Genomic DNA, 12,620 nt, shown 5'->3' on the forward strand with positions numbered 1-12,620 from the left:
AAAAATTCATAGTATTAAGTGTGTGTACTCGCTTGTCTTTCTTTCCTTACAGATAATTTTTGTAACGAAGGGGAAAGACTCCATGCTATCCTTCATGATGCCCTTTTACTTGATAAAAGGATGCTCAATCGAACAGCCAGTCTTCTCAGCCAATTTTATCAAAGGAACCATCCACGCCGAAGCAGGAGGTACATCTGGATGTCATGTTCCCTGTTTGTTCTCCTCAGTGCTGAAATAGTTTTGTCCCCACCAAATCTTTTCCTCCTGCCCTACCCCAAAATTAAACCGACTCTTGCTTGTGCTGTGGTAGATAGGTCTGTAGCTGTAGCTCCGACTAGAATGCAGAAGTGAAGCTGAAAGATGCGATGCCGGATTTTACTTCTCTGCCTATCTGTAAGGCCCTGAGTCCCCAGCCTCAAATTACCGTAAACCTAAAGAAATGGGCCATTCCAGAAAATGAGGTGAAGAAAATAACTTGCTGCATACTTTCTCTGACAGTGATGTGGAAAAGATTTTTTTTTTTTTTTTTATTTGTACCCCGCGCTTTCCCACTCATGGCAGGCTCAATGCGGCTTAGGTACTTATTTGTACCTGGGGCAATGGAGGGTTAAGTGACTTGCCCAGAGTCACAGGGAGCTGCTTGTGCCTGTAGTGGGAATCTAACCCAGTTCCCCAGGACAAAGTCCACCACTCTAACCACTAGGCCACTCCCCCCCCCCCACCCCCATCTACTGTATTCCTCTATTATTTCGTATGCATTTCTTTTACACTAAGAGGCACATTTTCAGAGCATATTGACTTATAAATTTACATATGTTACTGTGAAACTTTGTAAGCCTATGTGCTTTGAAATTGAGTACCTAAATGGTTTCTGATATATTTTAAAGTTACATTCTACCTTTGATCGAGTTACCCATGTGTAATGCTTTTGGGCAGTTGCAGGACCATCTCGTTTTTCATTTGCCAGGATGTAAAGGACTAGTATACAAGTCAGTGCTTGGGTCCGGTTTTCAATTCAATGTGACCAAATGGTGGAATGCTCTACCTAAAGATGCTCGATGTGAGAGGTTTTATGAGAGAGTCTAATTTTCATCCTCTGGATTATGTTATAGTTACTTATTAATATGTTCACTATTTAACTCTATACTTTTGTTCTGTTACTACTACTATCTCAACTTTGTAAGCAACGTAGAACTGGATGTTGGTGGTATGTAAGTCTAATGAAATGAAGCAAATGAATATTAGATAAAGGGAACCTGAGTAAACACACATTTTTAAATTATTACTTTATTTAAGGAACAAAGTTATCCAACACCCATATCACCATGTGAAAAAGTAACTGTCCCTAAACTTAACAACTGATTTGCAATTATTGCTACTAAATGTGATGTAAACAAATCAAACATATAAACGGCGAGTGACCGTACTCACTCGCAAATGCGCAGTAGAGACTTCCCTCTCTGCCCCGCCCCCGCTTCAATACGTGATGATGGGGGCGGGACAGAGAGGGAAGTCTCTACCGGCATGCTGCAGACGTCGGAACCGCTCCCTCTCCCCCCCCCCCCCCCCCCGGAGTCGCCGCCGCCCCTCCATCTGGCCCGAGCACTGTGAACTTACATCAGCACGCAGCAGCAGGCACATCAGCAAAGCTGCCGTTGGGCTTCCTTCTCTGCCTTTGTCCCGCCCTCGCCGACTTTACGTCACATGAGGGCGGGACACAGGCAGAGAAGGAAGCCCGCCCCGACGTCAGCTTTGCTGATGTGCCTGCTGCTGCGTGCTGATGTAAGTTTACAGTGCTACTCGGGCCGGGTGGAGGGGCGGGGCGGCGCCAACCTCGGGGGGGGGGGGGGGGGGCTCGGAAACCCCCCCATTCCAAAAGTAGCCCAACGGCTAGTACTTCTATAATTTGATATCGGTCTTTCACACTGCAGTTGACAAATTTTAGCCCACTCTTCTTTGCAGTTCTGCTTTAGCGCAAAACAAATTTCTAGGTTTTCGTGCATGAACTGCTTGTTTCACGTGCTGTCACAGTAGTTCAATTGGGTTCACAGCAGGACTAGGCCAATCCAAAACTGTATTTTGGTTTTCCACAGCCATTCAGCTGTAAACTTGTTTTTTGTGTTTTGGGATCATCGTCTTGCTTTACAACCCAATTACACTTCAGCTTCAGTTCATGGTCAGATGACTGGACATTCTCTTTAAGAATTTTCTGTTACAATGCAGAACTCATGGTTCCTTCAATAATGGGCATCCCAACACCATCACACTACCACCATCATGTTTGATGTAAAGCAAATACTGAAATTCCCACAGTCAGTCATAATGGGGCCTGTGTTGTCCAAAGAGTTCGACTTTTGACTCATCTGTCCATAGAACATTATCTCAAAAGGCTGGGGGATTATCCAAGTGTGTTTTTGCAATTGTGAGATGAGCATTGATTTTTGCCTTGCTACTCTCTTATGAATCCCATTTTTGTCCCAGTCTTATTGTGGAGTCATGAACACTGACCTTAGCTGAGGCTAGAAAGGCCTGCAGTTCTTTGGATATTCTTCTGGGATGATTTGTGGCTTCCCAGATGAATCGTCACTACGCCCTTGGAGTAATTTTGGCAGGTTGGCCACTACTGGGAGGATTCCCCACTGTTCTAAGTCTTGTCCATTTGGAGATAATGGCTCTACCTGTTCTTCGGTGGAGTCCCAGAGCTTTAGAAATGGCTTTGAAACCCTTTCCAGACTGATAATATTTTCATAACTTTTTGTCTCATCTCTTCTGGAATTTCCTTTGATCCGTGGCATAGTGTTCTTGTAGGAACTTTATGACCACCTCACTCTCTTGGTCTCATCTCATATCTAGTGAGGTGTAGATTTCAGCAGGGCTGGTTGAAATCAAGCCTGGCTGTGTTCAATCAGCTGAATCAAGTTGTCAGTTGAACTTGGTCAGCTGGTTGGTTGAGTAACTGAGGGGACAGTTACTATTTTACATGGGAGTTATGGGTGTTGGATAATTCCTTAAGTGAAGTAATCATTTTAAAAACTGTGTTGTATTTACTCATGTTTCCTTTGTCCAATATTACATTTTGTTTAAAGATCAGAAACCATTCAGTGCATCATATATGCAGTAGTAAAGGAGATCGGGAGGGGGGCAAAAGTTTTTTCACATCACTGAACAAAGTGAAAAGATGAAGCTGTTTTCTAGAGCTGCCCACCAAAGAAAGTGAAAAGTATGTGGCCAGAAGTAGCTGGCTGCATAAATATTTTTAAAAAAATCTCTGCTGGCTCTACAGATTTGGCTTTTTTTTTTTTTTTAATGTGACCAACTTTACCCATCTGGGAAGGGGGCATGATTTGGGTGGTGAAAAATGTTCAGTGGCACAATTCAGCTGCTAAATGTTAGAACTTAACATATCTGTCAAAAATGTGAATAGCTAAATAGCAGTTTCATATAGATCGTACAACCTTTCTAGTCTGCCTGTCCAAAGCTTTACAATCCCTTCTCCCTCAGAGGTCCTCTGCCCTCGTCCCATGCTTTCTACAATTCAGTTACCAACCTTGCCTTCACATCCATTCCACTCATCCACCACTCAGAAAAGGTGAGGGTGAGGGGATAGACTTGAGAGTAATCTAAGGAAATCTGGCCTGTCATTCCAAAACCTGTTTTGCATTAAAAGACATGATCTCCCCTTTCTCACCTCTCATCTACAGTATACATGTTTAGATCTTAAAGCATATGAAGACAGACTTTAATGATAGTGACCACTGACTATTTTAATGGCCAACTTCTGGACTGACGTCATCCTGTTTTATATCTTTTTGAAGGTGTAGTTTCCAGAATTGTACACAGTACTCTAAATAAGGACTTAACATTTGAGGCACTGTCCCCTCCTTTTTCCTGCTGGCTATTCCTCTCCCTATGCACCCAAGCATCCTTCTGGCTTTTGCTGTCATATTTTCTACCTGTTTGGCCACTTTAAGATCATCGGATATGATTACCCCAAAGTCCTGCTCCTCTTTTGTTCACAGAAGTACTTTCACCCCTTATACTGTACTGCTCCCTTTAGTTTTTGAAGTCCGAATGTATGACTCTGCATTTTTAGCATTAAATATTAAGCATTAAAACTGAGAGCACTCCTCAAACTTCACTAGATCCCTCCTCACTTTTTCCACACACTTCAGGGTGTCTACCCTGTTGCAGATTTTTTTGTGTCAACTGCAAAAATATAAATCTTTCCCAATAGCCTCTCCACAACATCACTTAAATAACGGAAAGGAACTGGTCTTAGGATCCTTCCATCACACCACTGGTAATTCCCCTATCCTCTGAGTGAACCACGTTTACCAATATTCTCTTACATCTCATTCAGCTAGTTTCTTTCCCATTCAGTGCTCAGTTAAGTTACCTATGACGACCTTGTCAGTGGCTTTGTTAAAATCTAAGTACATCACAGCTAGACAAAGAAAGTGGATTCTTTCGACAAGGCCTATTAACTTCAAAGTGTAAAATGGCAGTCTAGAGTTATATGTAGGTTTTAAAAGTGGCATTTGCACACTCATCCATGGAATACCTATAACAGGTTGTCCAAAGTTCAGATTTTAATATTTATGCCTTTTTTTCAAACTGAATAGATGAACATATTGGGGGGTTTTTGTATCCCCGCTTGTAGAGTTTGTCTCATTACAGACCCATCCTGTGCTTGATTTGGGACATTGTTTTGGCAGAGGGAGGATACTGCTTTGAGGAGTGGCTGCCTTTGCACATAGGTCCTTTTGTAACCAAAGAGATGGATTCTTTTTTTTTCATCCTGCCAAAATATCCATGTTGCTCGCTCAGCCCATTTCAGTGGGGCCTTACTCTAGAGAGCATTTTGGTTCCAAGCTGTTGAAAGTAGTTATAGTCCTGTGAGAGTGATAACTGGATTTTCCTTCCCGTAGTGGTGTGTGCATTGGTTAAATGACACTGAACAGTCCATGTCAGGAGCCTGAGCTGGGAATAAAACCAGAACTTGCTGCTGGCAAGGTGCTGCCGACTTTTTCCAGTAGACATCATGAGTAACCTTTGAATGAAATATTGTTGTACAGACTTGCACATGCTGTGCTCCTGGTCCATTCCCTTATTCTCCTCTTTTGTATCTTTTTGTGTATGCAGGTGGCTGGGAAGGACAGGTGTCGTTCAAGCTGACCTTTAACAGCGGAGGGGCTATCGAGTTTGGGCAACAGATGTTTAAAATGGCCACCAATGGTAAGATCTTCAATTACAGGCATTATTGGCTGTGTGGTAGTCTTGCTTTTTTAGAAAACTCATTAGGGGCACTAGAGCTGCAAATCCAAGTAGGCTGTGGAATAAAACCACGACTGGATCAGCCTGCCCTGAATATCTGTAGCCAGCCAGCTCGCAGGCACTAGTGTAGGGGTTTTCAACCCAGTCCTCAGGATACACCAGGCCAGTCTGATTTTCAGCATACCCACAATGAATATGCATGAGATAATTAATTTGCATGCCTTTCCTTCATTATATGCAAATCTGATTTCATTTTGGGTATCTTGAAAGCCTGACTGGGTATGTCCTGAGGACCAGGTTGAGAACCCCTTCATTAGAGCAAGTGGTTCATAAACGAATCCTGGGGGAGCCCCTGTTAGGTTTTCAGAATATTTGAGATGGATATTCATGAAATTTTGCATGCACTGCCTGTTCTGTAGAGATCTGTCTCATGAATATTAATTGCAAATATTCTGAAAAACTGAGGTTTAAGCAGAGGATTATGTCTGACAGGCTTTTCTTAAAAGTACACACTCCCAGTTTTCCCCTGGGGATTGTGATGAAAATTTTTAAAAGAAAATTGTCTAGTCTTTTTGTTTATGATTTTAAAAAAAATGAAAACTAAAGCAAAGCGGCCAGTTTGATTAAATCTGAAGCCTTTTGTGATGTGCTTTGGCGTTCTTTAAAATAGAAGCCACTGCCCTCCCCCCAGGATCACTGCCACCACCACCGCACCCCCCCCCCCCCCCCCTCACCGGAACTAAAAAATACCTTCGCTGCTCGGTTTCAAAACTGAGCATGCTCAGCCTGAGGGCCCAGCAGCCACTTGGCAGGCAATGCAAGGGGTGCCCGTTGCCGGAGTTTTCTGTCTCCTGCTCCTGTCGAGATGCGATCACCCAGGTCCCGTCAGGAGCAGGAGAGAGAGAGACCCTGGTGCCAGGCCCCCCGGGCGGCCTTCATGTTTTGTTGACAGAGTGTGATTGTGAGGGGCTGAGTTAGTGAGTGGGCAGCAGACTAAGAGTGGATTGGGGTATTTTTGGCTCAGGTAAGTCATCTGCTGGTAGAAAGAAGGGTGAAGGGAGGCCCAGAGTCCCTCATGCTCGGTCATCTATCCACCCTATTCCCTGTGCATTGTTCTCTAGTTGGCAGTAGAGAGTTGCATAAGGACAGAAATCCAACCCATCCGGTGGGGAATCTAAGTCATCCCTGCCTGTTCCCCCGCCGCAAGTAATCCCCTCCATCCCGCCCAGCCCTTGCCGTGCCGCAGTCACCTTGACCCCACCTAAGAAAGCCACATTTTACAAGTAGTAAAAATTCTAGTAAAAGTAACATAAATCATTTTCTTCTGTACTTTGCTAAGACAGCCAATATACAGATTAGCAGGACCCAAAGCAGTCCAAAACGAAGAGCAAAGTCAGAAACAACACAGTTTATACTTACTTGTATGGTCGCCCTTAGGATTCACCTTTGGGCATAAAAAGCAAAACCATGGGAGGTCACGTGGCACCATGAGGATGAGTGGTCGCTGAAAAGAGGAGCTTCTGCACTTCCTTCTAATCTTACTCACTAAACAAGCTTAAAGATGATTTTTTTTTTGGCTTGAAATCTCCTGTGAAAATCGTTTAAGGGTTTCGGCAACTCATTGGGGATGTTAGGGGTTGAGGGGGGGGGCGGTAGTAGGGGGAGGTTGGGAGTGGGGTAGGGTTGGTTTGGGGGGGGAGGGGGGTGCGCTCCATGATTTAGTACGATATGGTGAGGAAAGGGAGTGGATGGGATTTGGATTATTGAATTGGAAAAAGGAGGGGTGTAGGCTGGGACACTCCTCCCTCGACAAAAGAAAGTTCAACTGGGAAGCTCGACTAGCGAGGAGCCCTAAGGGATTATATGGTTAAATTGGTGTCCTGGAATGTGGGAGGTATCTTCACCAGTTAAGCGCAGTAAGATCTTACAAGTTTTGAATAGACAAAAGGCTCAAATAGCTATGCTTCAGGAAACACACTTGAATGCGTTAGAGCATAAAAAGCTATGCCGCTGCTGGGTTGGAGACTTTGTGGATAGGCCCACACCAAATAAGAAAGCAGGAGTTGTTATCCTATTTTGAAAAGGCTTGCAAATTGAGATGAAACGTAGGATTATAGATCCTAAGGGTCGCTATATAACTCAGCAAATTAATTTAACCAATAAGCCATTACTGTTGGTTAATATATATGCGCCCAGTCAGTATGATAAACATTTTCTTCAAACTGTCATTAAACATCTGCATTCCTTTGATCAGATCCTAATTATCATGGGAGGAGACTTTAATTTGGTTTTTGACCCTTTGGTGGATAGTACTGGACCTTCACAGGTGAGACCAGTGAATTACTCTAGGGGAGTGCCCTGGTTGTGATCCGTTTTGGATTTGTTGGACTCTTGGCGCTTCTTGCATCCTGGGGAAAGAGATTATACCCATCTTTCTAGAGCGCATGGTACACAGTCGCATATAGACTACTTATTGGTGTCGAAGAGTAGTTCGGCAGCGTTACTACAGGCGGAGATAGACCCGACTGAAGTGTCAGACCACGCTATGGTTTGGATTTCGTTAGACTGGAATGGGGAGTTGAACAGATCCTTTTGCTGGAAATTCCCTAGAACCTTGTACTATGACTCTCAGTTCCACTCTTATATGCAATCCCAATGGCGAGATTACACAGACTCTAATAAGGAAAGTTTTCAATCTGATCCAGTAATATTTTGGGAGGTAGCTAAAGCAGTATTGAGGGGCACTATCATATCTTATTTGACGTCAGAAGAAGGCGGAACACTGAGCGAACCAATGGAAGGCTAGAGACGTCGGGACTGGGAGCGCCGCCTCCTTCACTGACGATGCGCTGCCGGAGGAAGGTAAATTTAAAAGAAAAAAAAAGGAAAGGGATCTTGGGGGGGAGAAGAGGGCGGGCAGTTCCTACATGGGAGCGGGAAGGCAGGGGAGAGAGGAGCATAGATGGGAGGGCAGGGTTCATGGAAGGGAGAGAGGGGAATTGCTTGATCGGGATGAATGGCGGGGGCAGGGGACAGATGGGCATGGATGGGTGGGAGGGTAGGGATCAGGGAGAGAGGGGAATCGCTGCCTTGGAGCCAGGCAGGTGCGGGGGGGGGGGGGGGGGGGCGGCGGCGCCAACTGGTAGTCTGCAGGGGGGCGCCAGAGACCCTTGGCACGGCCCTGTCTTGCAGGCCTTGCCTTCAGCTATGCCGTCACACCTTCGTGCAAGTGTCCTAATTCGTCCCTTAAAGGCGTTATGGGGAGAAATGGCACGACTTTGGTCTTTTGACCCTCACTATAGTAGACTGCTACCTATTTGTGGGAATGGAGATTTCCTCCCGGGTATGGAAAATCCGCGTCTACGGGCTTGGCGAGACAAAGGGCTTCAATCAATACAAGACTTTTTGGGCTCAAAGGGAAATATCAAGCCGCTGGAGCTATTGGGTCTCGGCACAATAGAATGGGCAGATAGATTTGCATATAAACAGGTGTCCCATTATATAGCAGCTTTGCCTCAGCCTTCTCTTGATGTTGATGTGTCCACCAAATTTCACGAGCTTTATGAAATCGCCACGAATGAAGCTGTTTTGATATAAATGCTTCACAAAAGACTATTGCTGAGCTGCCCTCAGAGGGAATTAGGCCCTCTTGCTCAGCGATGGTCGGAGGACCTACAGAAACTGATCACAACAGGAATTTTGGTGCGAAGCATGAGCCAATTACCGAGTAGAGAGTGTCAGGGTAGAGTGATTTTTAGGGCTTATACCTCTCGATCAAGGTTGCATAAAATGGGCGGAGCAGACTCGCCCCAATGTATTAGATGTAGAGGACCTATGAGTACTTTTGCCCAGCGATCAAAGCTTTTTGGTTAAAAGTGATTCATTTTATGGAGAGAATAATGGGGCGGAAGATATTGGTTTTGCTGGAAAGTTTTCTGTTGGGAGTTGTTACCCCTTTGGAGGCGGGTACTGTCCATCAAAACTTATTAGTTCATAAAGCATTCCTAATAGGTAAAAAATGCATTTTAGTAAATTGGATAAAGCCGGAGGCTCCTTCTTATTGGCAATGGCGCAACAGATTTCATGCATTACTCTTAATGGAACTTCGAGACTCGCACTTTAAATTTAAATTACAACGACAATTCTATTTAACTTGGGAGAGGTATATCCAAACTGTAGCACCTCGGGCCTGCAGCTTTATTCTTAACCAACTTGGTGAGTTATCAGGCTCTGGATGAGGGTGGGTAGCTGTGGAGGGAGTAAGATTTCCTCACTACAATTAGATAGATTTAGAAGGTATAGCATGGAGTGGGAGGGTGGGGTGGAGGGGAGAACTCTAGGGGAGGGTTTATTGAATCTTTTCCGATAGGCACGTATAGGAGGTTCGGGGGGGGGTATTGTTCACAATAGGTGTCCTTGTTCTGGATTGTTGCATGGTGGGTTAGGTAGAGGGTGGGGCTGAGCAAGGGTTTCCCATCTCCCTTTTCTACTGTCAACGTCTTTTTGATCCAGGCTTCATAAGCCAGGTTGTTAGTATTCTCTTGGGGGGGGGGGGTGTCGATCTTAGGGGTGGCACAGGAGGGGGGGAATGCTATCATAAACTTGGGTTGGGGTTATGGACATTGTTTTTGGGTAGCCAGCTTTGCCTATCTCTTCCCAGCATAATATATTCTGAGCTTGTTAGTTGTTTAAATTGTATAATGAAAGTTGTTGGAGCTCAAGTTGGAGGGGAGGGGGGTTAGGAGAGTGGGTGGGGGGGGGGGGGGGGGGAGTAGAAAAATGTTAAAACTTCTGATGTTCCGATTATCAGTTTATTTGTAGTTTGAAGGATTGTTAGCAAATTGTTGCATAATGATCATGTATGTTCATTTTGAAGGATCATCAATAAAATTGTTGAAACATAAAAAGCAAAACCATGTACATGTAAGCAATGGATAAATGAATAAAGCAAATGTCCTTAATATGTAATACTTTGTAGCAGTAATGAAACAGTGATAGAGCATTCACATAGCAAGCAGCCTGAGGCAACAGATTTATTTTCCTCTGAACGTAATTAACTTTGTATATACTTGGCAGCTAATAGTGTGCTGAACTAGACAATGTTGGCACATCCTAGACAGAACTTTGAAGAAGCCCTCCCCTTATAATTCATTATAATTCACATTTGAATTCTATTGTGAAATAGTAGTAATGAAAAAACAGGCAAGTGCGTTTTTATAATATACCACTGCAATCCACAAAACAAAAGGAGCAAATTCCCAAATGCAGGCACAGGAAAAAATTTTTTTTAATGCTCTCAGGTTTCAACCTAATTCATGTTTAATGTGGGATATAAATGTAATAAATAAGTAAATAAATAGAAACTCTGAATGTTGAGCACATGGTTCTAATAACATGTCAGTTTTAGTGGCCTATTACCAGAAGAAGAAAAATCTCTGCACGAATATAACAGTGCTAGGGTGTCCCTTTAACCAGCTTCTCCAAATGACACACTGATTACAATTTATAAACAAATTACAACTCTACCTATGAAAAGTTATTCCATTATTATACTTCTATGTGTACATACGTATGCTGCACAATTTGGTATGTTTGAAAATATAAGTGAGATTAAATAAATATGCTCCAACAATAAAGAAAAACGTCGATGCAGCTGCTCATAGGTTTGTTTGCTTTGTTTTGAGTGTACGGCGATGACGGCTGCACAAGGAAGGAGAAACAGAGACTACCCTAACTGGCTTCCACTCCCTCCTCTCCTCCAGCCTTGGATGTCCTCCTGCACATACCTCAGATTACCTTGGTGGTCTAGTGGCTTGCTCCAGGGCAGGAAAGGTCCCTACGGTTTCCTGCCTGCTGCTGCTGATCCTCTCGCCACCGCCGCCGCTTGTTTAAAATGTCTGCCGAGACTCAGTTTTACAGCTCCGCGGGAACCTCACATGACCCTGGTCCATCCCCGTGAATCTCAGTCCATCTCCATGGGATTTTCACAGTATATCTGGGATTCCTGATCTCCCCGTTCCCGTGCAGTTGCTCACCAGTTGGCAGGAGGCACTGGTGAGCAGTGCTTCTTCTCTTCTGCTTCCTTCTCTGCTAGTTTTTGTCTGGAGGTTGATTTTGGAGGAGTCTTAAAATGTGTATTACAATGGGGGAGGGGGAGTACTAATCCCTATTTTTGCCTAGGGTGTACCAAAGGGTTGGAGGGGGGTTATGAGTGATAGGTGGCCTAGTGGTTAGAGCAGTGGGCTGAAAACCAAATAAGCCTGGGTTCGGTTCATTTTTCTTCAGTGGTCACTCCTTGTGACCCTTGGGCAAGTCATTTCATCTTCATTTCTTCAGATACACACTTACCCCTGGATTTTGTATAGGTTGCCCAAAGTTGGGTGTGCAATTTTGCAAGTGGATATCAGATCCATGTACAAATAGGTGATAATCAGTTAGTGGAGTTGAGCTCTTAACTGGCAGTAATTAGTAGTTACGTGTGGATCTGGCCTACATCCTATTCTATAACATTTATGACTTGCAATTTCAAAGGGGGTGTGGCCATGGGAGGGGCATGAATAGGTCAGGGGCGTTCTCAGAAATTAGGCACGATGTTATAGAATACCTGCATTCATGTGCCTAATTGCCTGCATTCACCTGAATACAGGCTCAAAATGTGCGCTAAAAGCTGGTATTCTTTAAAGGTCATGCCACACAAAGCGCCCTTTACAGAATACTAGCTTAGTGAACATCATTTTGGCACCTATCTTTGGGTGCCATTTTAGAATCTAGCCCTTAGATTCTAAGCTGCCTGGGGCAGGAACATATTGTACATGAACACAAAGTACCACTGTACAGCGCTGCTGTAAAATGCTATTCTGGGAGTGGTGGAGGAGTACAGGAGAAGCCGCGTTAGTGCTATAGTGAAATGTAAGTAAATGACGATGGGTGGGGGTTATTTTTCACTGCTATAGGGAGAGTGTGATTCAGCCCCTCCTCTCATACTAGTATCCATCTATCTCTTAGTCATTTGCATCATCTCCTGGAGGGCCTAGGAACTTCGTAGGCACTTTAGGCACCATAGGTTTCGGGTAATCTTCAGCTACAGAGGGTGGGAAACTCCACTGTGACTCACATTTTTTTTTTACCGCTTCTGTTTTCTTCAGATGTGTCTGTTTCTGTAGGTTCAAAAAATATATATCAACCCCTTTGCGCTATATATACCACATTGATTTAAAGGTGTTGTAGTGGTTATAATATACAAAGAATCACATAAGGATAGTTGTAAATTCAATACATTATTTTAAAATATATATATTATCAACATTTTGTCTTTTTCTCAGTTTGTTCCAGCTTAGATACCAAAA

The 12,620-nt window shown here is 43.9% G+C and overlaps 1 protein-coding gene across 2 annotated transcripts in view; it reads left to right on the forward strand.

Annotated features, from left to right (window-relative positions):
• The window catches only part of WBP2NL (WBP2 N-terminal like), a 50,446-nt gene that overhangs the window by 19,299 nt on the left and 18,527 nt on the right, over positions 1 to 12,620 (forward strand). For both annotated transcript variants that reach the window (XM_030207648.1, XM_030207639.1), the window contains exons 4-5: positions 53 to 188; positions 5,143 to 5,235. In XM_030207648.1, coding sequence (XP_030063508.1) covers positions 53 to 188; positions 5,143 to 5,235 — 229 coding nt within the window. The remainder of the gene's footprint in view (positions 1 to 52; positions 189 to 5,142; positions 5,236 to 12,620) is intronic.

This window comes from Microcaecilia unicolor, chromosome 1 (genome assembly GCF_901765095.1).
Source record: "Microcaecilia unicolor chromosome 1, aMicUni1.1, whole genome shotgun sequence".
NCBI classification, from domain to species: Eukaryota; Metazoa; Chordata; class Amphibia; order Gymnophiona; family Siphonopidae; genus Microcaecilia; species Microcaecilia unicolor.